This window comes from Callithrix jacchus, chromosome 5 (genome assembly GCF_049354715.1).
Source record: "Callithrix jacchus isolate 240 chromosome 5, calJac240_pri, whole genome shotgun sequence".
NCBI lineage: Eukaryota > Metazoa > Chordata > Mammalia > Primates > Cebidae > Callithrix > Callithrix jacchus.
Window position 1 is genome coordinate 47,581,566 of NC_133506.1, and position 25,171 is coordinate 47,606,736.

Genomic DNA, 25,171 nt, shown 5'->3' on the forward strand with positions numbered 1-25,171 from the left:
AAGTCCAGGGCCCACTGGGGCTCTAGACTTTTCTCTCCAAATAGAAGTAAACAGTTTTGAATTCCACAGCAGATAATACGCACAGGCTGCGCTAGTTAGCTTGATATTTGGCGCCACCTCCAGGTCAAACTTCATTTCATTTTACTACAGTGGGAACTCACTGAGAAATCCAACGTGCGTTTATAATCAAGCTACTGAGTGGGGTGGGGGTTGGGGATGGAGACCCTTGCACCGTAACTGTCCACGGAGGAATGCAGAACTGAGTGTTCCTTATATCATGCTAGCATGAGTCTGCCTTTTTTATTGTAAGACAACAGGTAAAAGAAACCACACAAACATGTAAGGCAAACACTCTTAGAATGATCACCCAGGTTACGAAACAGAGGTTTTCCAGCAACCCCGGACCCTTCATATATACCTTCCTCACCTAAACCCTTCCTACTTTAGAGATTAGCTTCAGTTTTTCTATATCGTCTAACTAGTTTAATAATTCTACCAGAGATGGATCAGTTTTAAAATTGGAATCCATGACGTAGAAGCTATCCCCATTGGATAAGGAGGGCTCAGCAGACCCCCACGTTTGAATGACCAAGTCGACTTGCTCAATAATCCTTGGAGGAAGAGACAAAGGCGACAAGTGTTTCCAAAGCACTGCTTTGCTTTCATCCCTGTTGCCCCAGCCGTCGCCTCTGGAGGCCTGTGATGTGGGAGCAACCAGCCCTGGAAGTGGTGCCCAGAGCCTGTGTCACTGGCCTCGCTTTTAGAGAGCTGGGCAACAGCACTGGTCAGAAGTCCTGATAGCTGATGATCCTCTTCGGCTGAGCTAGAGGTCTTGGCTGGACTCCAGGGGGACCTCGAGCTGCCCCACAGAGACCAGGGTGCTGAGCTGCCCCGAGGCACTGCTTTCCGGTGGGAAGGTGACCAAGTCTGAGTTCCTGTTCTCACTCTGATCACTATGCTGCTTCTTGTGGCATCTCAGAGAGTCATCCCTGACGAAGGAGGCGCCACAGGTCTCACAGCGAAAAGCCCTCTGCGTCACGATCTTGGCCATGTGTTGGGAGCTGCTCTCTCTGGGCACTTCCTTGCCCGGTGGGGCCCAGTTCTCTGTTTTGGTCTCGTCCCTGTGCACCTTGTCGATGTGCTTGGCCAGGCTGCTGGGCCGCTTTGTGTCGAAGCTGCAGAAGTCACACTTGAAGGGACGGTCCTTACAATGGACTCTGCTGTGCACGCGCAGGGCGGCCGCACTGGAGCAGGAGTAGCTGCACTCAGGACACTTCTCCGGGTGGTCGGCCTGGTGCAGCCGGCTGTGCTCCAGGAGGTCAGCCCGGTCCCGGCCCTGGAAGGCACAGTGCAGACACTTGAAGGTGTGCTTGATGCGGATGTGCGATTTGAGGTTCGCCTTCATGGTGCAGCGGACGTCACAGAACTCGCACTTGAAAGGCTTCTCCCCCGAGTGCACGATCATGTGCCTTTTCAAGTCTGAGCTGATTTTGAACTTGGCGCTACAGAGCCAGCACTGGAAGGGGGTATCCCCTAGCAATGGAAGGTGTGTTTCCATTAGAACAGGCAGGAAAAACAGACCATCCCACCCCAACCTGCCTCAGCACACTTGACTGCAATGAGATGGTTGGGTTTTGTGAACTCCTAACTACCCACAACCTCCTAATGACAATGCTTATTGTGCATATTAATGCAATCCTCACAGCAGTCCTCTGAGTGGGTACCATTACCCCCGTTTTACACATGGGGCAACTGAGGCTCAGAGAGGTCAAGTGACTTGACTCAGGTCAAACAGCAGGGATTTGGAACCCAGGCACTATGGCACTCAAGTCCATACTCTTGATGACTCTTCAGCTGCAAATCTGAACTCCCATTTAACTTGACATCCCAAAATTGAATGTGGAAGAGATGAGATTTAAATTACAAACAACTGCTTCAAATCAAGCTAAGTCCTGTGAACATGCTTAATATAGTGTCTAACCTATACATCAGTTATTCAGCTTGTACTTCAAGTTAAAGGTTCTTACTTTTATAACTACAGGCTGAATTTTACTTATAACATTAATGCATAATTATGGCAGTAGGGGATAAATAATGAAGAGCCATGGTCTCTTCTCTAATTTAGATTCCCATTCCCTGGAGACATTGCTAAGGGTTTTAGTTGTTTTGGAGGTTGCTGCTTTAAATGTCAGTTGACTGTAAGCAAAGATAAGCATCATATCCTACACATCCTCATCCTTTCCCCAACCTCTGCCTGCTCCTACACACCCATCCTTTCCCCAGCCTCTGTCTGCCTTCTGGTGGTTGTAACTTTTACACTTTTAGTAGCTGAGTAGTAGCCTCACATCTTATTCCATCAGCTTGTGAGAATTTTTGAGGAATCACTCCTCTTCTCCACACTTAACTCCTCACTTGTTAAAAGTAGCACTCTTTAAGTAAAAAAAAAAAAAAAAAAAAAAAAAATTCCATTCTGTCTGGTGAATTCTCATACTTTCATCATTTTCAGATATCAAGTTCAGAAGCCAACTATAAACAATTAATTGTGACTGGGAATGTTATATTCAGAGCCAAACACTGTATCAGGATTACAACCACTTCCTTGCAAGTCTGCTGTCACACTTGGGCCAGTGGATGGAGTAACTACCCATCAATATCATTTTCTTTTCATGCAGGCTGCTCATTTTGGGGCATATTTTAGCTTGCTTCTTGATTAGACTATTTCTTGTAAAAAGGAATCTCAATTTCAGACGTCATCCACTCTCATAATTTTGTAACTTTCACAAGGAGTGTTTAAAATGGATTTTTAGAATTTCTGATTTAGTTTCTCTTGATCTTCTACACAACTATCACCCTGGTATTTCTCTTTGCTGCAATCCCAGTTAGCCATATCAGATATTCACATATCAAATGTCTCATACCAGATGTTTTCTCCCTTCCTTTGCTAGAATTTATCTTCTAGTAACTTCCACTAGCATGGTGGCTGGGAGTAAAGTCTTGAGTCCTTGAACATCATTCTATTTTGGTCTCATACTTGAGATAGTTTGGCTGGGTATAGAATTCTAAGTTCAAAATCATTTCCCACCTTTTGAGGGCACTGTTCCATTGTCTCCTAGGAGCCAATACTACAAGTCATATTTTCAGATATAGATCTCTCCTGTCTACTCCCTTCCATCCTGATTGGAATCTTGTGAGCACTTTTACTCTCCTGGCCCCTTAGAATTGTGGACTTCATTTTTCATATGATTTTCTATTTTCACTCTATTTTCTTCTCATTTCCATTTTCTTTTATTCCTAGACCTGGTCAGAAACCAGACTTCAGGAATGGCTGTTATTCTCAGTTCATTCACCCAACTCCCCCCCCCCCCCAATCTCTGAGAAATTAATGTTATAGCTAGCAATCCTAGTTTTATTTCATACCTCTTTGTTCTCATTATCTCTTCATAGGTCTCTATTTGGATGCAACATTTCTGTCAGTGGATAGATGCCAAATAGAATGTGAAAATTACCCAAGTACTCTTTACTTCCAGGATTAGTTATTAGACTTGGCTTATTTTTTATTTCACTAATTTCCTATAAATGACTCATTATCCTTGGTTGACTATATTTGGGAAAGTAGACTGGTTTAATGATTAGACATGGATGCCAGGGATTTCACCTGCTACTGGGTTGGTTGGGCAGTTTTGCCAATAGGCCTTGGCTAGTCCCCCAAGCTTTGTGGCCCTGGCTGTCTACATGCTTGTTCCAAGCCCAGGGCTCTTGGGGCACTTGGATATTGATTGGGAACATTGGCTCCCAACTGTATGGCTGCCTCCCATTTGTCTGTTAGGACACAGTTTTCTATACTCAATTTTAGACATCACTATATTCTTGTCTGTTTACCATTTTCCAGGAATTCATTGGAAAATTTCAACTTGTGAGTATCCTTATGAGTATCCCAAATCCCATTTTTATGTGCCATGATCAGTTAGTCCTATTGTTATTTCAGTGGGGTTTCAAAAAGAAGGGAAGGAGTTGCTAAGATTACAAGTTTGTGATTTTAGTTATACTCAACTGATCTTGCTATATTTCCAAATTAAGCCATGCAGTCAATGTGTACATTTACTAAAACATCTAGTTTATAGGTCTGACTTATCTGGGATACATCCTTGGCTTTCTGGTGGTTATGGTGGGTATCTACCCCCAGCTGGATTCTATACAGTCAAGATATAAAACCTAGCTGTCAGTCATATTTTACCAAAAGCTGTTGTTCCAGCAACAGAAAAATGACAAACCTCATGATCATCACAGAAGTTCCAAATTCTTGTACTTCTACCACACCCCATCATTTAAGTTGCTTGTGTTGTTAAGCAAATAAAGGCTAAGAAACTAGAGAAAAAATAAGAGACCGAGGTTTCTGGGTCAGGGACTCACCCGTGTGGGACCGCAGGTGGACAGTGAGCTGGCTGGAGTTGCGGCTGGCATAGGGGCAGAGCTGGCATTTGTATGGCCGCTCGTCCGAGTGGATCCGCAGGTGCTTCTTGAGGCTGCTGCTGTCCACGGCGGCATAGTCGCACAGGTGACACTTGTGTGGCTTCACACTGGTGTGACACCGCATGTGCATGGTCAGGTTGTCCTTCCGGCTGAAGCACTTGTCACAGAACTCACACTTGTGCGGTTTGTCTCCTTCAAACACATAAGGAGTCAAAGTTAAAGGTTTTTTGGTCAAGATGACTCCAGAGATTTGACCCAGATGGTAGCCTGGGCACATGGTGTGCCTCCTCCTGTCCAAATACCTAGAGAGAAAGACACTGAACTCTACATCAGCATTTTGGGAAACAAGAATGTATGCCATTCATTGGTAGCTCAGAGATCCTAAGGGACAGATTACATAAATATCAGATTGATGGAGAACATTATAGGCCAAACCCTGTTTGGGAAAATGGCAGTGGTTATAGAAGTGCTCAGGGTTAAAAAGTGTCAGCTGTAGGGATCTTGGGCAGCTTCATGAACCACATGGAGAATGGTCAGGTTGACCCCTTCCTCTCATTTCTTCCAACAAGCAAGCAGCGCAGCATCTCTCCCTAAGCTGTCGGTCAAAGGGTGCTGAGGTCAGAAAAAGAATACAAGGGCCTGGTAGTTAGAGATGCCATGGACAGCAGAGGACCACATACCCAGAATATTTCCATCCAGCCAGGTTTCACTATTACACCCTAGCCCAACAATTCCAGGCTGATCTTATCTAAATAAAAGTTAGCTTACCCAATAACCAAATGCTTGGGGAAAGTCAGAACCAGAAAGAGATGCCCAACTCAAGAATAACTTAGTTACTAAAGCCAAGAAAGGAAGTGAAATTACAGAAATGAAAACTATGGATATCAAAATAAAAGTGCTAATAAGGTGACCAGCAAAAAAGGGTGTCAAATGACAGCTATTGGTGGACATGCCATCATACATTTGTCCAAACCCACAGAACGTACAACACCAAGAGTGAACCTTGGTAAGTGTGGTGGCTCACACCTGTAATCCCAGTGCTTTACACTGGGAGGCTGAGGTGGGTGAATCGCTTGAGCCCAGGAGTCTGAGACCAGCCTGGGCAACATGGCAAAACCCTGTCTCTACACAAAAAAAATACAAAATATTAGCTGGATGTGGTGGTGCATGCCTGTAGTTCCAGCTACATGGGAGGCTGAGGTGGGAAGATCATCTGAACCCAGGAGGTTGAGGTTGTCAGTCGAGATGGTGCCACTGCATTCCGGATTGGGTGACAAAGCGAGACCCTGTCTCAAAAAGAAAAGTGGACCTTACTATAAACTATGGTCTTTGGTTGAGAATGTTGTGTCAGTGCAGGTTCATCTATCGTAAAAATGCATGACTCTGGTGAAGGATGTTGGTAATGGGGAAGGCTGTGCATGTATAGGAGCAGGGGGCACATGGGAAATATCTGTATCATTTTTGTTTTTAGACAGAATCTCACTCTGTTGCCTAGGCTGGAGTGCAGTGGTGCAATATCGGCTCACTACAACCTCCACCTCCCTGGTTTAAGCAATTCTTCTGCCTTAGCCTCCTGAGTGGCTGGGACTATAGGCATCCACCACCATGCCCAGCTAATTTTTTGTATTTTTAGTAGAGATGGGGTTTCACTGTGTTAGCCAGATAGTCTCAATCTCCTGACCTCGTGATCTGCCTGCCTCAGCCTCCCAAAGTGCTGGGATTACAGGCATGAGCCACACCACGTCTGGCTGGAAATATCCGTATATTCTGGTCTTTAGGTTCACTTTTGCTGTGAACCGAAAACTGCTCTTATAAAAAAATAAAACAAAACCAAACCAAAAAACCATCTATTAAAAAGTCTTAGAAGTAAAAGATACAGCTAAAGAATCTCCCAAAAGGACAAGAGGGAAAAAATGCCAAAAGGTAAGACATGAAAGCTCGTTCTAGACGGTCCAGGATAGCACAGAGAAGAGTTATTTCCTGACACTGAAGACAGACGTGCATCTTATTTAGAAGCAGTGTGGTCCAATTTCAGAACCCTAAGAATGGTGATATCTGGAAGCTTCCAGAAAGAAAATCAGCAGAAAAATGCTCACATCAGCATAAATCTCCTCAGAACGGCAGATGCTAGCAAGATAGAAACAGGATCTTCAACGTTCTATAGAAACAGTTTTAATAGAATCTTTTTATTTACTTATTTTTAAATTTTCCTGGCAACTTCCATTTAATTAATGGAATCTTATACTTGAATTAGCATTCAGTGAGAAGAGGAGATAGTTGATATGACTTGGTATCACACTTAAAAAACATACACCAGAATAAAAAATAAGGGTGATGGTAAAGGTTACATGGGAATATGAGAAAATAGTACAATGGACAAAGTAGAACTTTCAGATGAGAAAAAACCACCATCAAAGGACTTGGGCACAATGGCTCACATCTGTAATCCTGTAATCCCAACACTTTGAGAGTGTCACTTAAGTCCAGAAGTTTCAAACCAGCCTGGGCAACATACCGAGACTATGACTCCACCAAAAAAAAAAAAAAAAAAAAAAAAACGGATTAGCTGGGTGTGGTGGCATACCCTTGTAGTCCCAGCTATTTGGGAGGCTCAGGTATCAGGTAGGAGGATCGCTTGAGCCCAGGAGGTGAGCTCTGATTACACCAGTGCACTCTAGCCTATGTGGCAGAACAAGAACTAGTCTCAAAAAAACAAAAAAACCAAACACGGACAGCACAAAATAAAAATCACATCAAATATCAGATCACTAGATGTCAAACTAAATATTATAAACAAAAATGTATCACATTTCCCTCTTAAAGATTTAAATTATAGGTCAGGTGCTGTGGCTCACACCTGTAATCCCAGCATTTTGGGAGTCCGAGGCAGGAGGACTGCTTGAGGCCAGAAGGTTGAAGGTTGAGACCAGTCTGGGCAACACAGGGAGATCCTGTCTCTACTTTAATAAAGTTAAAAAATATATTTAAGTTAAACTAAGGAAAAAAGTCTCTAAATTCTCTTTAGATACCTAAATCAAAGTGATAAGAACAGAATAGAAATTCTAGAAAAACGCTTTTTAAAAAGTAGGAATATCAATTTTAACATTAGGCAAAAAGTAGAAATCATGGTGAAATTCATTAAAAATTTCATATGGATGAGAGAATTCAGTATGCAGATAAAAGTCAGAATTCTCTGAATGTAACATGGCTTCACAAACGGTTTTTCAAAAATATCAGCTTGGGGCCGGGCGTGGTGGCTCAAGCCTGTAATCCCAGCATTTTGGGAGGCCGAGGCGAGTGGATCATGAGGTCAAGATATCGAGACCATCCTGGTCAACATGGTGAAACCCCGTCTCTACTAAAAAAATACAAAAAAATTAGCTGGGCATGGTGGCGCGTGCCTGTAATCCCAGCTACTCAGGAGGCTGAGGCAGGAGAATTGCCTGAACCCAGGAGGCGGAGGTTGCGGTGAGCCGAGATCGTGCCATTGCACTCCAGCCTGGGTAACAAGAGCCAAACTCCGTCTCAAAAAAAAAAAAAAAAAAAAAAAAAAAGTCAGCTTGGAAGTTTTAGAATGTCTTTTAGGACAGTTTTTGTCAAAATTAGGTTACAAACTCTAGAACCAGATAAGAGTTTTGTATTTCAAAACATTATCTCTAAAGCCTATAATGGCTTTAGAGAAGTTTGTAGACTTAAATTCATTTTTAACGAAATGCTGAAATCAAGTGAACAGAATGCAATTCAAGAAACAAAAGAAAGAATTGAGACTGCATACAGCACTTGATCAACAAAAGGAAAAAGGGTGCTTAAAAAGGAAGGCTTAGGTCACAAAGAGGATACCAAGAGACCAGGGTTCTTCATCTCAACACTATTGGCAAGTCTCTGCTGTTTGGCGCTTTCTTCTGCATTGTAGGATGTTCAGCAGCATCCCTGGCCTCTACCCACCAGATGCCAGTAGGACCCTTCCTTCCCTAGTTGTGATGGCCAAAGATGTTTCCAGATATTGTCCCCTTGGGGGGGCAAAATTTTACTTAGTCATTCCAATAGACTTCGGAAAAGCAGAAGGGGACTAAAGATAGACAATGTCAATGGTGACTGTTAAACTTTACCCCAATAAATTTAGAAGACTCAGTAAGATGGGTGATGATCCAGGAAGAGGTAACATTGCAAAATCTGGATTAAAAGATTGAAAACAGGCTGGGCACAGTGGCTCATGCCTGTAATCCCAGCACTTTGGGAGGCTAAGGCAGGTGGATCACTTGAGGTCAGGAGTTTGAGACCAGCCTGGCCAACATGGTGAAACAGTGTCAACACTAAAAATACAAAAATTCGCCAGGCATGGTGGTGCAAAGCTGTAATCCCAGCTACTCAGGAGGCTGAGGCAGGAGAATCACTTGAACCTGGGAGACAGAAGTTGCAGTGAGCCAAGACTGCACCACTGTACTCCAGCCTGGGTGAGAGCAAGACTCAGTCTCTCCAAAGAAAGAAACAGATTGGTAACAATAAAAAATGATGTTAAAGATCTACTCTCTAAGGTAAATTGTTTCTTGTTCTCAAGTATTTGCTGTAACTTCAGGGGAGAATTATGCTTCCCTGTCCCAATAGCCTCTGCTTTGGGCATGACTGACTTTGGCTAGTGAAATACGACAGAAAGTGACAAGAATTGTTGTCAAGGGCCACTGTGTGGTTCCTCATACTGGTTTCTCTTGCCCAAGAGGAAAGAAAACTCCAAGTCAGGAGTTTTTTTTTTTTTTTTTTTAAAGACAGAGTCTCACTGTAATCCAGGCTGGAGTACAGTGGCAGCAGGATCTCAGCTCACTGCAACCGCTACCTCTGAGGTTCAAGTGATTCTCCTGCCTCAGCCTTCTGAGTAGCTGGGATTACTGGTGCCAGCCACCACGACTGGCTAATGTTTGTATTTTTAATAGAGACGGGGTTTCACCATGTTGGCCAGGCTGGTCTTGAACTCCTGACCTCAGGTGATCCACCCGCCTCAGCCTCCCAAAGTACTGGGATCACAGGAATGAGCCACTGCACCTGGCCATCAAGAGATTTTATCTGGGGTCTGTGTATAAAATTTCAGGGGTCTAAGACCTTACATGGGAAATGATTACATTTTTATCTTCCCTACCTCTAACTGCAGTTTAGCATTGCCTCCAATTACAAATGCAGGCAACAAATCACACTAATAACAGTGCTGGGAGACCGATCCAAGATGGCTGATCGCTAACATCTCGGGACTGTAGCTCTCAGTGAAGGTGCAGAGAACTAGACGATGCCACAGTTTCAGACAAATTCTGGTCGCTCATGGAGAAGATGATCCCCAGTGGAGGAATCACATGGGTGGCCAGCGCGACTTTTGTGGGCTCAGCGGTTCCACCGGCGCCTCGGTGCGGCAGCTCTTGGAGCAGAGTAAACAGGTTCGGAGGACCCACAAGGGCCCCCAGCACGACACCAGGGCCGGGCGCAGCAGTGCTTGGCGCAGAGTAAACGGGACCGGCTCCCCTTCTGACCGAGGTTTGGAGCCCCGGGAAGGCAGAGTCGCCCACTACGGGCACAAGAAGGCAGCCAGACAAAAGAATCCTGGGCAGAAAAGCACCATCAGTTTTAACGCGCTGCTCTGGCCCTGGGAACTAACAACCTGGACACCCACTTGAGAGACCTAATCTGAAAGTTGGTAAATTCAAAGACCACAGGAGGATAAACTTACAATGACGGGAAGAAACCAGCGTAAAAAAGCTGAGAATACTCAAAGTCAGAACGCCTCTCCCTCTAAAGATGATCACAGTTCCACATCAACAATGGAACAAGGCTTGATGGAGAACGAGCGCATCCCAATGCTAGAATATCGCTTCAGGGAATGGATAATAACAAACTTCGGTGAGTTAAAAGAACATGTTGTAGCCCAACGTAAAGAAACTAGGAACTTTGAAAAAAAGTTTGATGAAATCCTATTGAGAATGGACAACTTAGAGAGGAGTATGAGTGAAATAATGGAAGTGAAGAATACAATACAGGAACTCCGAGAAGTTTGCACAGGTTTAAACACTCGAATTGTTCGAGCAGAAGAAGGGATATCAGAGGTCAAAGTCCAACTTAATGAAATAAAACGCGAAAAAAAGATTAGAGAAAAAAAGGATAAAAAGGAATGAGCAAAGTCTCCAAGAAATGTGGGACTATGTGAAAAGACCAAATCTACGTTTGATAGGTGTACCTGAATGAGACAGAAAGAATGAATCCAAGATGGAAAATACCCTTCAGGAAATTATTCAGGAAAATTTTCCTAAACTAGCAAAGCAGGTCAATATCCAACCCCAGGTAATACAGAGAACACCACAAAGATATTCCTCAAGAAGAGCAACCCCAAGGCACATAATCATTAGATTCACCAGGGTTGAAACGAAGGAGAAAATACTAAGGGCAGCCAGAGAGAAAGGTCAGGTTACCCACAAAGGCAAGCCTATTAGACTTACAGCAGATCTCTCAGCAGAAACTCTACAAGCCAGAAGAGAGTGGGGGCCAATATTCAACATCCTCAAAGAACAGAACCTTCAGCCCAGAATTTCATATCCAGCCAAACTAAGCTTCACAACCGAAGGAAAAATAAAATCTTTTATGAACAAGCAAGAACTCAGAGATTTTATTACCACCAGGCCTGCTTTACAAGAGCTTCTGAAAGAAGCATTACACACAGAAAGAAACAACCAGTATCAGCCCTTCTAAAAATATACCAAAAAATAAAGAGCACCAACATAAAGAAGAATTTATACCAACGAATGGATAAAACAGCCAGTTAACATCAAAGGGCAGTAACCCTAAATTTAAATCAACTAAATCCCCCAATCAAAAGACACAGCCAAAACCCAACGGCATGTTACATCCAGACCTGTTTCACAGGCAAGGATACACAAAGACTCAAAACAAAGGGATGGAGAAAGATTTACCAACCAAATGGAGAGCAAAAGTAAATAAATAAATAAATAATAAAAAAAAAAGCAGGAGTTGCAATTCTCGTATCGGATAAAATAGATTTTAAAGCAACAAAGATATAGTGGTAAAAGGATCAATGCAACAACAAGAGCTAACGATCCTAACACCCAGATACAGAGACTTAGACACAATGAGACAGAAAATTAATAAGGATATCAAGGACTCGAACTCAGATCTGGAACAAGTAAACTTAATAAATATTTATAGAGCTCTCCACTTCAAGTACACAAAATATACATTCTAGTCAATACCACATCACACGTACTCATAGGTTTAAATGAAACATTGGCCATTACTAATACCCATTTTTTTTAAGAATAAAGCAATATTTCCACTCACTCTCCCTCTTTCTCTTCCTCTCCTTTACTCATTTTTTTTTGTTTCCTTCACTCAAAAAAAAAAACAAAAAAACAAAAAAACAAACAAAAAAAAAAAAACAGTGCTGGAGACCCTCGTCAATGGACATGAAATGTGGTCGTACCACATTACATTCGCTGTAGTTCTCCAAATAATCACTTACGCTCATCACTTTTGCAATTAGGGTAGTTAACATGCTAGCCACTAACTCCTGACATTAAATTCAGGGCTTCTCTGGGACTCCTGCGCATACTAATCACCCGGGCTTAGGAGGGTCTCATCAAGATGCAGATTCTGATTCAAGAGGTCTGCGGTGCAGGCTGGGTTCCTGCATTTTGATCTACCAAGCTCGCAGCTGAGGTGGACATTTCTGGTCTTTGTACCACAGTTTGGGTAGCAAGGGTTTAAAGTATGAAAACTGCATATGTAACATTGATGACCAAATCATAATATGGTTTTTTAAAATGTGATACATCTTATTAGATATAAAGACATCTTTTTGAGAAGAGTCCACCCAAATTGCCATGAGTGCATAGCAGAAGGAAGGTCACAAATGCCTTCACCTGGCTGTTCTGGATGGAGACAGATCTACCAACTGGGTCCTGGAGAGAAGACCATAAGGAATGCAGCTGGGGCTGACTGTGGGGGACAGTGGCATATACAGAGCAGTCTTCAGTTGTCACTGATGTTGACATTGCTATCTCAGCCTAATCTATGCCTCCTCCTGTGCTTCTAAGGATTGCAGCAGAGAGGGGATTGTGTGGAAGTTCTACCAAACTTTCAAGGAAAGACATTTCTGTGGTCAACTGTTTCACAGCAAAGAGAAAGATTTTTCTTCAGCTCACTTTATAACAGCTACACGATACCAATGCCAAATGAAGAAATACAAAGTGGGATAAAAACACAAACATAAATCAGTCTCCTTTATGAAGTTATATAGATGCCACAGGACCATCTTAAGCTAGTGATATCGGTGGGGAGAAGGGTGGCTCACACCTGTAATCCCAGCACTTTGGGAGGCCAAGGCAGGAGGATCCCTTGAGGCAGGAGTCTGAGACCAGCCTTGACAACGTAGTGAGACCTCATTGCTACAAAACATAAAATAAAATCAGCTGGGTGTAATGGGCCATGCATGAGGCACAGGCATGAGGATCACTTGAGCCTGATCACCTTCCAGCCTGGGTGACAAAGCAAGACCTTGACTCAAAAAAAAAAAGGAGGGAAATGCAATCCATTTGAAACGCAACCACTATTCCCAATTAAATACACACCTCCGAAAACCAGCCTCAGAAGGCTAAGAATAAACTTGAATGCCATGAGTGATCTTGCCCAAAGTCCCAGGGATTCTAACCCTACAGTGATGGCGACGTCAAAGCATGCCCATAAGGAGGAAGACAGACGATTTGTTTTGACTGCTACTCTTCAATGTGAACTGAAGCACCAGCACCAAGGCACACAAGGTCAAGTATAATGCAGAAAGAGAAAAGTTATTTGCATATGTTCATTTACTTAGGCAATCCAAAAGAACTACATGTTAGAATCCCTGCCTCCCACTCAGAGCTGGGTCAGAGACATGCTGACCTTTTCCCCTCTTCTCTTGGTAACAGAACCTTCTTTGTAGCTGGGTACCCAGCGACACAGGAGTGAACTGCCTTTTCCCAGCCTTCATTTCCACAGCTGGGGGTGGCCATGTGATTAAGTTCTGGCCCAAGAGGTGAGCCTAAGTGATGTGCCTTTAGGGTGGCAGGAGGCCATTGTGGGATGACCAAGCAATGCAGGAATCTGTGTCCCTGAAACCACGGGGCTGGTGCCACCCCAGCCTGATCACTTACATCTGGAACATCACGGGGCAGAAATACTTTGGCTTTAAACTGCCATTACTTGAGTCCCACTAGTCACAAGGGATGCTACTTCTGGATCATGCCCCAAGGGAGAAATACCAGGAGGCCCCCATACCTCTTCTCCTACTTTCCATTAGTTCAATTCAGAGAACTAAAGCAGTCACCTTGAGCCCAGGGAAGCAGCCTCAGTTTACTTACACTAGGAAGGTGCATCTGCTTCCCCGACTCAAGAACAATGCCTTACCTTCTATGTCCTGGATCCCCAGCATGCCCTGCACTACCTCAAGGAAACCTTAACCCAGCTCCTGTGCCTCTCTTGGGTCGACCCCAGCACTGCGGATGTTGCGGGCCTTTAGTTCTTGTGAAGGCTAGCTTGTGAAAGTTAAGATTCTTGGCCTCCGCCCGCTGAATGGCAGTAGCCTAGCCCCAGTTGAGAACAATCGCTCAAGTTATTTTCAGGATTGAGTTACCCATTCTGAAATTCCTTAATCCGAGCTGTCTCATCTTTCCTGAAAGGGCCCCACAAATCTGCATGCCTTTACTGACATCATCATCCTGGTAGCCTGTCTTCCAAGGTGTCCAACATTTCCTTGCTAACACGCTTGTCATGATCCACTGTCCCCAGGCAAAAGTGGCTATCTCTTCTATGATAGCACAATGCCCATCTTTCTGGACAGAGACCTCTGTCTTTGTCTAGAAAGCTCTGTCCTCTCAGTGAAGGGGCTCCAGAGGCTCATCTGGGCACGTGTTGCCCTCTTGAAACCATTCCTCATGCCCCCTTGACGCTTGGTATGGACATCACTAAGTCTTGCTCATGTTTCCCTAAGTCACAAGGGCTACTGCTTCTGGGTCACAGCCCAAGGGAGGTATGCTGTGGCCTGCTTCCATTGCCCACTGGTTAAGAGATGCAGAGAACTAGAGCAGCTGCCTGGGACCCAGAGGCTAAGTCACATGTCCAGGATGGCAGAGCCATTGGACCAGCTGTGGACTATCTGCCGCTGAAGTTGTACTTGAGAAATAAACCAGACTAGGTTTAAGTCACTTAGAGTGGTTTCTGAAAGAACAAACCAATATCCTTGTTCAAACACGCAAGTATAGGATTTGTATTACAGACTAAGGGTTGCCAAAGTGTTTTATAAAGGGCAAGATAGCATTTTAGGCAGGATGGGCATGGTGGCTCATGCCTGTAATCCCAACACTTTAGGAGGCTGAGGCGGGTGGATTGCCTCAGGTCAGGAGTTCAAGATCAGCCCAGCCAACATGGCAAAACCCCATTTCTACTAAAAATACAAAAATTAGCCGGGCATGGTGGTGGACACTTGTAATCCCAGCTACTCAGGAGGCTGAGGCAGCAGAATCACTTGAACCTGGGAGGTGGAGGTTGCAGTGAGCTGAGATTGCACCATTGCACTCCAGCCTGGATGACAGAGCAGGAGACTCTGTCTCAAAAAAAAAAAAAAAAGAAAAAAAAAGTATTTTAGGCTTTGTGTGCCCTACAGTCCCTGTAGTAACTACCCTGCACTTGTAGGGCCAGAAAGCTGCAAACAACAGGGAAACCAAGGAGCATGCCAACAGGCTGGAGCTGCCTGTGGAGTCTGTGGACTCCTGGTATAGATCATGGCACTCCTTTGCTCAGCACATCTTATTTCTCTTCTCAGCAGCTAGCTGCCCTAAAAAAAAAAGCACCTTTAAGAAGCCACCTTATTACTCTATTAAGATTACTACAGCCATAGGTCTGTGTGGCTCTGGCAGGCTCTTTATTTTCATTTCACACCCCTTTTGCTCCTTCTCCCAAGCCCACCCCACTAGACTAAGTTTCACGAGGCAGATGCGGCAGAGACCATCCCATTCATTACTGTGTCCCTAGCACTTAATTCACATTCCCTTCCTATCTTCTTACTGCGCTGTTGAACAGAGTGGATACCTACCCGTGTGGATTCTAAGATGGCGGTCCAAGTCTTTCATGCCGTGGACAGTTTTGAAGTGGCAACCTAGAAAAGAAAAATATAATTTTTTTTTTTTTTTTTGAGAGAGGCAGTGGCATAATCTTGGCTCACTGCAACCTCTGCCTCCCGGGTTCAAGTGATTCTCCTGCCTCAGTCTCCTGAGTAGCTAGGATTACAGGTACCCGCCAATACGCCTGGCTAATTTTTGTATTTTTGGTGAAGACAGGGTTTCACCATTTTGGCCAGGTTGGTCTCGAACTCCTGACCTCAGGTGATCCACCCACCTCGGTCTCCCAAAGTGCTGGGATTATAGGCGTGAGCCACCACGCCCGCCCTGAAAATACAATGCTTAAAACAGAATCTCAGTTGAGTGTGGTGGCTCATGCCTGTCATCCCAGAGCTTGGAAGATCAAGGTGGGAGGATCACTTGAGGCCAGGAGTTTGAGACCAGCCTAGGCAACATCAAGAGACCCTCACCCCCATTAAAAAAAAGTTACCCAGACATGATGGTGCATGCCTGTAGTCCCAATTACTCAGGAAGCCAAAGAGGGAAGATCATATGCACTCACTGAGTGAATTGGAGGCTGCAGTGAGTTATAATCATGCTACTATATTCCAGCCTTAACACAGCAAGACATCATCTTGGGGGCAAAAAAAAGTGTGCCTGTAAATGTATAACCTCAAGATGGAAACGACTATGAATCCGACGTTCTGGTAAGTGCCATGCTGAGCTCTGGATGCTACAAGGACTCTTAGGGCCTCAGAGAAGGCTGTGTGTGCTGATGTGGATGGTCGCGCGTTGACAGCATGCAAGAGTGACAGGAGCAGTTAGCACGAGGATTCACGAAGGGCCTGCTTATCAGCGCTTGGAACGGAGAAGGGGCTCAGCGCGCCGGGTTTTCTTCTTACCTGGGTAGCAACAGTTGAATGTCCTCTCTCCAAGGGTGGCCGTTTGTTCCCTTGACTCTGAGGCAAGAGTGATGACAGGGGCCTTCTGAGGGTCACTACCTTCAGTGGAGAGGCAGGTCGCTTTTGGAACATCATTATCAAGTTCCGAAGCTGAAATCGAGGCACGAGGTTTTGCTTAGTTTCTCAACTATAACCACCATGCTGAGTCTCAGAATACAGTAGGTTTGGCTTATTTCACCTCCCTTCACCTTTCCAAAAAAGTTTAAAACATGAAAGCCATGTATGCCCTAACTAGTCTTGCAAAAGTCCTTTTCTCCTTACTATAGTTCCCAAGAAGTACAAGGGCCAGGACACTGTCACATAAACGGGAAAAATGGCAAAATCCAGACTAAAAAATTTAACATTTGAGTACTTCTTAAATGGTATGAAAAACTAGTTTTTTAAAACAATCCACCACAGGCTGATATTTCTGTAAAATATAAGCACGAATTAGGAGAGAGGTGAAATAAGACACAAAAGAGCCCAAATATCACTACATAGAGCAAAAAGCTGGATGCCATGGCAATGTCAGGTTTTTTTTTTTTTTGAGATGGAGTCTCAGTGTGTAGCCCAGGCTGGAGTGCAGTGGTGTGATCTCGGCTCACTGCAACCTCTGCCTCCCAGGTCCCAGTTCAAGCAATTCTACCTCAGCCTCCCAAGTAGCTGTGATTACAGGTATGAGCCACCATGCCCAGCTAATTATTGTATTTTTTAGTAGAGATGGGGTTTCACCATATTGGTCAGTCTGGTCTTGTGCTCCTGACCTCGTGATCCACCCGCCTCGGCCTCCCAAAGTGCTGGGATTACAGGTGTGAGCCACCACGCCCAGCCCTTTTTTTTTTTTTTTTTTTAAAGATGTTTATTCTGGATTTCTTATTTGTTTTGCCTCAGTTCAGCAAAAGGTCACAGGCCACACATCACTGATCTCCAGAATAAAACACAGTTGTTTCAAAAAATAACTTGAAAGAAGAAAGATGGTTTGCAGGGACATGGATGAACCTGGAAACCATCATTCTCAGCAAACTGACACAAGAACAGAAAATCAAACACCGTATGTTCTCACTCATAGGTGGGTGTTGAACAATGAGAACACATGGACACAGGGAGGGGAATATCACACACAGGTTCTGTAGGGGGCAAACAGGGGAGGGACAGTGGGGGGATGGGGAGTTGGAGAGAGATAGCATGAGAAGCACCAGATATAGGTGATGGGGAAGAAGACAGCACATCACACTGCCATCTGTGTACCTATGCAACAATCTTGCATGTTTTTCACATGTACCCCCAAACCTAAAATGCCAAGAAAAAGAAAGGAAGAAAGAAAGAAAGATGGAAGAGGAGAAAAACCAAAGATTGAGAGACTTGAGATGATTGACAATATTGGGACTTGACTTGGCTCCTGATTAGAATATATGGGAAAAGCTATTTGAGATAGAAGTGTGCTCAGTCACTGAAGAGGTTGTATACTTTTGTGTGAAAATGGAATTAGAGTTTAAAAAGCATTCCCACAATCTAAGGATGAATGCTGAAACATTTACAAGTTGTATGATATGCAAGTTTTTCTGCAAAATAATCCAGGGTGAGAGCTGGGATAAGGAGAAATGAAGGTGGCCACATGCTACTGGTCCTGGTAGATCAATGGCTCTGTGAGAGTTCACTGTATTATTGTTTTTAGGAGGGTTGGACCACGTGAAATTGCCATTTTTGTTAGCCAAAACGGTCACAAAATTTCAGGTTTCAATCTAATATGTAGGTTTTAAGATTTCTATAGCAAAGATTAAGTACTCCTAGAAGATTCTGAAATAACTTATCTCAAAATAGACTTAAATCCGAAAGGAAAAAAGGTCCTATCAGTATCTGAAAATGTTTTCTTGAAGTAGTGTCTCACTCTATTGCTCAGACTGGTGTGCTGTGGCATGATCTCGGCTCACTGCAACCTCTGTATCCCGAGTTCAAGTGATTCACCTGCCTCAGCCTCCTGAGTAGCTGGGATCACAGGTGTGCCATACAACGCCTGTCTAATTTTTGCATTTTTAGTAGAGACAGTGTTTCACCATGTTGGCCAAGTTGGTCTTGAACTTCTGACATCAAGTGATCCACCTGCCTTGGTCTCCCCAAGTGTTGGGATTATAGGCGTGAGTCACCGTGCAAAGCCATCTGAAGCCTTAAAAGATTGACTAGCTTATGAATTATAGGTCAAGGTCTGGAACTTTCTGTCCCAAGATTATCAAAGGTGAATTTCACTTTTTAAAAATTGTTTTTTAGAGATGGGGTTTCAGCATGTTGGCCAGGATGGTCTCGATCTCTTGACCTTGTGATCTACCCGCCTCGGTCTCCCAAAGTGCTAGGATTATAGGCATGAGCCACTGCACCCTGCCTTTTTGTTTTTTAAACAGTAGATCCAGGAAATTTTTAGACGAAGTCTTGCCCCGTTGCCCAGGCTGGAGTGCAGTGGTACCATCTCAGCTCACTGCGACCTCCGCCTCCTGGGTTCAAGCAATTCTTCCACCTCAGCCTCCTGAGTAACTGGGATTACAGGTGCGTGCCACCATGCTCAACTCATTTTTTAGTATTTTCTTTTAGTAGAGGCGGAGTTTAACCATGTTGGCCAGGCTGGTCTCGAACTCCTGACTTGTGGTCCACCTGCCTTGGCCTCCCAGTGTTGGGATTACAGGCGTGAGCCACTGTGCCGGGCCAGATTTCACTTTTATTGAGAGGTTTCTGGGGGCAAAGGGATCTTAGCATGAGAAGTTGTAGAGCACAGTGGTGAGGGCTTCAGCTTTAGGCAGAGGGTATGCTCAGCTACGTGCTGTGGGACTATTGGTGAACTACTTAACCTTTCTGAGCTTCAGTTCACTAGTTTGCAAAAGGAGATAACATACGTGTTGCAGAGTTAAATGTAAAAAAAAAAAAGTAAGTTCTCAGTACAGTGCCCAGTCTGAGTTGAGTAAATGCTCACAACTGTGTGTCTTCAGATGTCACACGTTAGGGGGACTACAGATGTCATGTCACAGCAGTTGTGCTCAAAGACTCTTAACAAGTGATCTAGTCCCATGGGGGCCATTCTACCACCAGAGGACACTCAGTGATGCCTGGAAACATTTTTTTAATTTTAATTTTTACTTTTTGGAGATGGAGTCTTGCTCTGTCGCATAGGTTGGAGTGCAGTGGCATGATCTCAGCTCACTGCAACCTCTGCCTCCTGGGTTCAAGCAATTCTCTGTCTCAGCCTCCCAAGTAGGTACATGCCACTATGCCCAGCTAATTTTTGTATTTTAGTAGAGACGGGGTATCACCATGTTGGCCAGGTTGGTCAACACGCTAGGATTACAGGTGTCACTGCTCCTGGCCCAACATTTTCAATTGTCATAATTCTGTTTGCATGCATATGTGAGAGTGGCATCCAGTTGGTCAAGGCCAGGGATGCTGCTAGACATCCTATAATGTGTAGGACAGCCCCCACAAGGAAGCAATGCAGCCCAAAAGGTCAATAGGGATAGGGCTGACAAAGTCTGCACTAGTCCTATTCCCAGTGTTTCTTCCAAGTGTAATCCTGACACTATCTGTGTCAGTCATGTAGATCATGACTTCAGTGTTGTTTCCCAGGCTTTACCCTAGACTCACTGAAAACTTATGGCAGGGGGAAGGGTGGTAGTGTGGATCAAGTAGAGGTAGATTCCAGGGACTTGCAATTTTTTTTTGAGACAGGGTTTTTTGGTCACCCAAGCTGGAGTACAATGGCACAAATGTGGCTCACTGCAACCTCTGCCTCCCAGGCTCAAGCCATCCTCCTTCCTCAGCCTCCCAAGTAGCTGGGACCACAGGCATGCACCACACCTAATTTTTGTATTTTTTGCCAGTGGTTCTCAGACATAAGTGTGTATCAAAATTGCCTAGAAGGCGGCTTAAAACTGAGGCGGCATGGGCACCCCCTTTGCAGTTCCCGATTGAGTAGGTCTAGGGTGGAGTTGGTGATTTCTCACTTCTAACAAGTTCTCAATTGATGCCCATGCAGGTCTGGGAACCATACTTTGGAGACTTTTGCTCTGTGAGCAAGAAACTGGCTCAAATGCTCAAGGCTGCAGGACTGGAAGTTTTCAGTTCATTGGAACCCACACTCACCAGATCTGCAGCCCATCCTATGGCCCTCAGGGGAAGACAGAAACAAAACTTCTTTACTTAGCAACTCACATACTAGAAAACCATTAAACTTTTTTTTTTGAGATGGAGTTTTGCTCTTGTTACCCAGGCTGGAGTGTAATGGCACAATCTCGGCTCACCACAACCTCTGCCTCCTTGTTCAGGCAATTCTCTTGCCTCAGCTTCCTGGGTAGCTGGGATTACAGGCACGCGCCACCATGCCCAGCTAATTTTTTTTTGTATTTTTAGTAGAGACGGGGTTTCACCTTGTTGACCAGGATGGTCTCGATCTCTCGACCTCGTGATCCACCCGCCTTGGCCTCCCAAAGTGCTGGGATTACAGGCGTGAGCCACCGTGCCTGGCCCAAAAAACCATTAAACTCTTGAGGGTTTTAACTCCACAGAAGTTAAGCAAGACTGAAAACAAATCTAAGTGAGGCACTGTATAACAAAGTGGTTTTGGGGAACAGACTGGGAAGCCAGCTGGTAAGTTTCAAATTTCATTTATTATGCAGTCTTGATCTGGTTGCCCAGTTTGGAGTGCAATGGCATGATCTTGGCTCACTACAACCTCTGCCTCCCAGGTTGAAGCGATCGTCTCGCCTCAGCCTCCTGAGTAGCCAGGATTACAGGAGTGCACCACCATACCTGGCTAACTTTAGTATTTTTAGTAGAGACGGGTTTTACCATGTTGGCCAGGCTGGTCTCGAACTCCTGACCTTGTGATCTGCCCACCTCGGCCTCTCAAAGTGCTGGTATTACAGGTGTGAGCCACTGCACCTGGCCTCAAATTCCAGTTTTACCATTTATTAGTTGTTGCCTCCTGGGTAAGCTACTCAACTTCCCTGTTCCTCAGTTTCCACATCTGTGAAATGGGGATTATGGCCCCTGTTGTCATTGGCTTAGATGAAGTTCTTTAGTATATGTAAGAGAACCTTCTGTGTTAGTCAACACTGTATAAATGTTATTAGTGTTATTCACTGATGTACACACATAAGATTCTACTAGATTCTCGGGGAGAAAAATGCATGTTTTCAAAGAAACTAGATAATAAATAAAAGAGGTGAGTTAAAAGATGACCCAGATAATGCCTCTGATGGGAAGGTGTGAGGGGCCTCAGAAAGGTTTCTTTTACATTTAGACATCCAGGAAACTAAGGAAGAACTGAAGCCCATTCTCCTGGGAAAGGTCTAGCTGGGGACCCACTGCATCTGGAAGTAGGGGTGGGCCACATTTAACAATTGGAAACCAGGTTATCACAGCCAGTGTTTTAACCCCTGGGGAAAGGATGACGTTCCCTCAGTAAGGTTCCTCCCATGGCTCTGTCATTTTATTGGTGGTGATGGGAAGTCTAATTACTTTCCACCGTATTTTCCTCCAAAAGCTACTTGAGTTGCAAAGACACCTGCAAATTAAGAGTGGCCCAACCTTAGTAAAACATGCCAGTGTCGAGAGCAGACCGAAGATGCTAGGATACGACGTCAGTTGGAAGACTGCTTCCTCCCCCTCCCCCCACCAAGTGGCGGCTGGAGTTCAGGCACACTACTAGGCAGGCAGACTTTGCATCCTGCTCCCACAGGAAGGCACCTCAGTACTCCAGGACGCACAACACCCTCCCCGTGCCCGAAACGCTGGGTGCAGCTCCAGAAGGCGCCTTGCAGTGTTGGCTGCAGGAATCAAAAGGAGCTCAGTGCACTGACTTTCAACTCCAGCCCGGGGTTATTCAGCAATTCTCTTCTATAAACATCTCCAGTACCTCCCCAACTTCCCCTAGACGCAGAGAATGAGCAAGAGCCCCGCCCCTCGCCCTAGGGGGCTTGGTCCTGTAAGTCGCACCTCCCTGTCTCTATCCCAGGGAACAAGTGTGATTACGCTATTCTAGTTATGGTAGCTCCACCCGAACAAGCTTTATTTTAATAAACTATTAATTTAGTGGAGCCTTCATTCATCTACTGCCCTCCACCACCTCTTCGGGAAGGTGTGGTCAAAGCCCACCAGACCGACTGCTCTGGAAGTTGGTGCGGAAGCTCGTGCGCCTCTGGAGGTGGGAGGCCTCCCCGGAGAGGGGACCCAACATCCCCCTTTCCGCCCGCGCCAGGAAAGAGCCGGGGAGAAGAGGAAGTCAAGTTACAACTCCTTTCCCTACTCCGTTAAAGGAAAGGCCTCGGCTAACCACGAGGAGCTGGTAGGCAGAAGAGAAAGTAGGAACCTGCAATGTCTTAATCTAAGCGCAAGAGAAGCAGAAAGTGAAGCGCTTTAGAAATGCAGATTCCCCAACCCCACCCCGAGAGTCCAGTGGAGGCAGGGTGTCCCGAGGCGCACGAGGAAACTGGAGAGCCACAAAAGCTCCCTCTCGCAGGCTCTTCTGAAGCAGAGGATCCCCGGACGAGAAACGCTGCCCAGGGGGCTTAGGGTAGCCGAGGATCTCCTTGCTACATCCCGTGTCCACGTGGCAGCCAAGGAGGCGGTGCGGGCCCGCCTGCTAAGTGCAACAGTATCACTGCTCTGCCCCCACCATGACTTTCACTTCGCTCAAATAAAACGCAGAGCTCTTACCGGGGCTCACGGCCGCCCCCCATCCCCAGCCGTCTCCCTCCCCCGCCCGTCACCTCTCCGGCCTCCCCAGATCTCTCGGGCTGCAGCAGTGCTGGCGTTCCTTCCGCCTGGAATGCTCTTACCCCCGCTACCTGCACGGCTCGCCCCCTCCCATCCTTCGGGTCTTCACTTGGAGGTCCGCTCCTCAGTGAGGCCTTCCCTAGACAACGCATTTGAAACGTAACCCCACGGCAAGGAGCCACCTTCTAGGCGCGCAGCCGAAGCCCGGTGACAAGGAGGCCGGGAACTCGGGTGCCCCTGCACCCCAAAAATAGTGTGAGGGGTCCTCAGAGCATCCTTCCAGCGTGTTTGGGAGGCAAACTCGTAGACCAGCTAGCTGTTGAGAGGAGTGGCTGGAGGGATCCAGGAGGGGAGGGGTACGGTTGACTCGAGGAGGGTGTAATTTACAAGGCGGTGGCGGGGACGCCCAGGTCTGAGTCCCAAGACTCCGCGCCGGACTCTTCGCCAGCCCTTCCAGCCCCCCTGCCCCGGTCCCCGTACGCGCGCGGGTCCGGAGAACCTCGGAGCACCAGCCCTCAGCTCCAGGGCGGGGCTCCGGCAGCGCTACTCACCGGGCTCCCCCGCCACCTGCGGGGCCACCTCCGCGCACTCCCGGCGCGCAGGCCGCGGCTCCTCGGAGTTGAGATGCTGGGGATTGGCCTGCTTGCGCCGCGACATGGCGCGAGGACCGGGCTCCCGGCGCGTCCCTAGGAGTGGCCTACTTCACACAACGAATTCCCGGAGTTCGGAAATTACCCCCCTTCAGCGGGAACGCGCATGTCCCAGCAATTCTGCTCATCAGCCGAGCAGGGCGATTTATCAAGAGTCCTGACGGCTGATTGGCCTGGAGCCAAGACCCCAGGGGTCCCGAGGACTTGCGGTCCGCGCCCTGGCAGCCCGCGCCACCTGGGAGCTCGTTAGAAATGCAGACTCTCGGGCTCCGCCCCAGACCCGCTGAATCAGAATCTGCATTTTAACAAGATCCCCAGGTGATTCGCATGCACATTAAAGTTTGAGAAACCGTGTCTGCATTTTAACGAGATCCCCAGGTGATTCGTTTGCCCATTAAAATTTCAGAAGCGCAGCTCTCCTCCAACTTTAATGTGCGTACGAGTCACTGGGGATCTCGTTAAAATGCAGATTCTGACTCAGTGGGTCTGGGGTGGGGCCTGAGCTCCTGTATTTCTAACGAGCTCCCAGGTGGCGCTGTGGCTGCCGCGCTACACAGGCTGCGCTTGTAGATTCGGACTTAATTGGTTTGGGCTGGGACCTGGGCACTGGGATATATTTTAAAAGCCGTCTCCCCGCCGCTCACCACCCCCATCACACACACAGGTTATTCTGAGTGCATCCGAGCTGAGAAGCACGACCTCCTCTCCTAGTTCTCAGCCCCGGCTGCATACCCAAATTTAAATTTTAAATGAGGCAAGAGTGTCTCCAACTGCAGGGAGAACATGTTCTTGGAGGAGCCGGTTAAAAATGCAGATTCCGAAAGTTCTGGATTCCGGTGGCCGAGGCCAGGAATGTGTATTTTTATCCATAAGCGTCCGCTCCAGCCCGGTGACTCGGCCGCATCGGGTCTCGGACCACACAGGAGAACTTGGGGGGCCAACCCGGCGTAGGCCCCGCCCGACAGGTGACAGAGGCACTGTCCTCGGGGGGTTGAGCTAATTAGCTTTCGTGCTCAGACTGGCTGGGACCCTGCTGAGACCCGAGGGAGACCGTTCCTGGCACCAGGTAAGTGACATCAACGGGGATCGAGAAAGCCACCTACAGCCCCCAGGTGTTTACTTTCTTCAGATTGGGGAGTTACTTAAGACAGGGCTGTGCCCCGAGCTTGCCCGAACCTGAGAATCACGTGGGGGCCCTGGTTTCAAAAAGACC

The 25,171-nt window shown here is 46.2% G+C and overlaps 1 protein-coding gene across 3 annotated transcripts in view; it reads right to left on the reverse strand.

Annotated features, from left to right (window-relative positions):
• Positions 1-266: 266 nt before the first annotated feature.
• Positions 267-25,171, reverse strand: part of ZFP64 (ZFP64 zinc finger protein) — a 94,501-nt gene continuing 69,596 nt past the window's right edge. For 2 of the 3 annotated variants that reach the window (XM_078375489.1, XM_002747677.7), the window contains exons 6-9: positions 16,514-16,663; positions 15,587-15,649; positions 4,411-4,662; positions 267-1,533 (exon numbers count right to left, since the gene is read on the reverse strand). In XM_078375489.1, the coding sequence (XP_078231615.1) occupies positions 824-1,533; positions 4,411-4,662; positions 15,587-15,649; positions 16,514-16,663 (1,175 nt within the window). In that variant the 3' untranslated portion in view covers positions 267-823. Of the gene's footprint in view, positions 1,534-4,410; positions 4,663-15,586; positions 15,650-16,513; positions 16,664-23,859; positions 24,035-25,171 lie in introns of those variants that run through there. The other variant, XM_017972117.4, reaches the window with a different exon arrangement.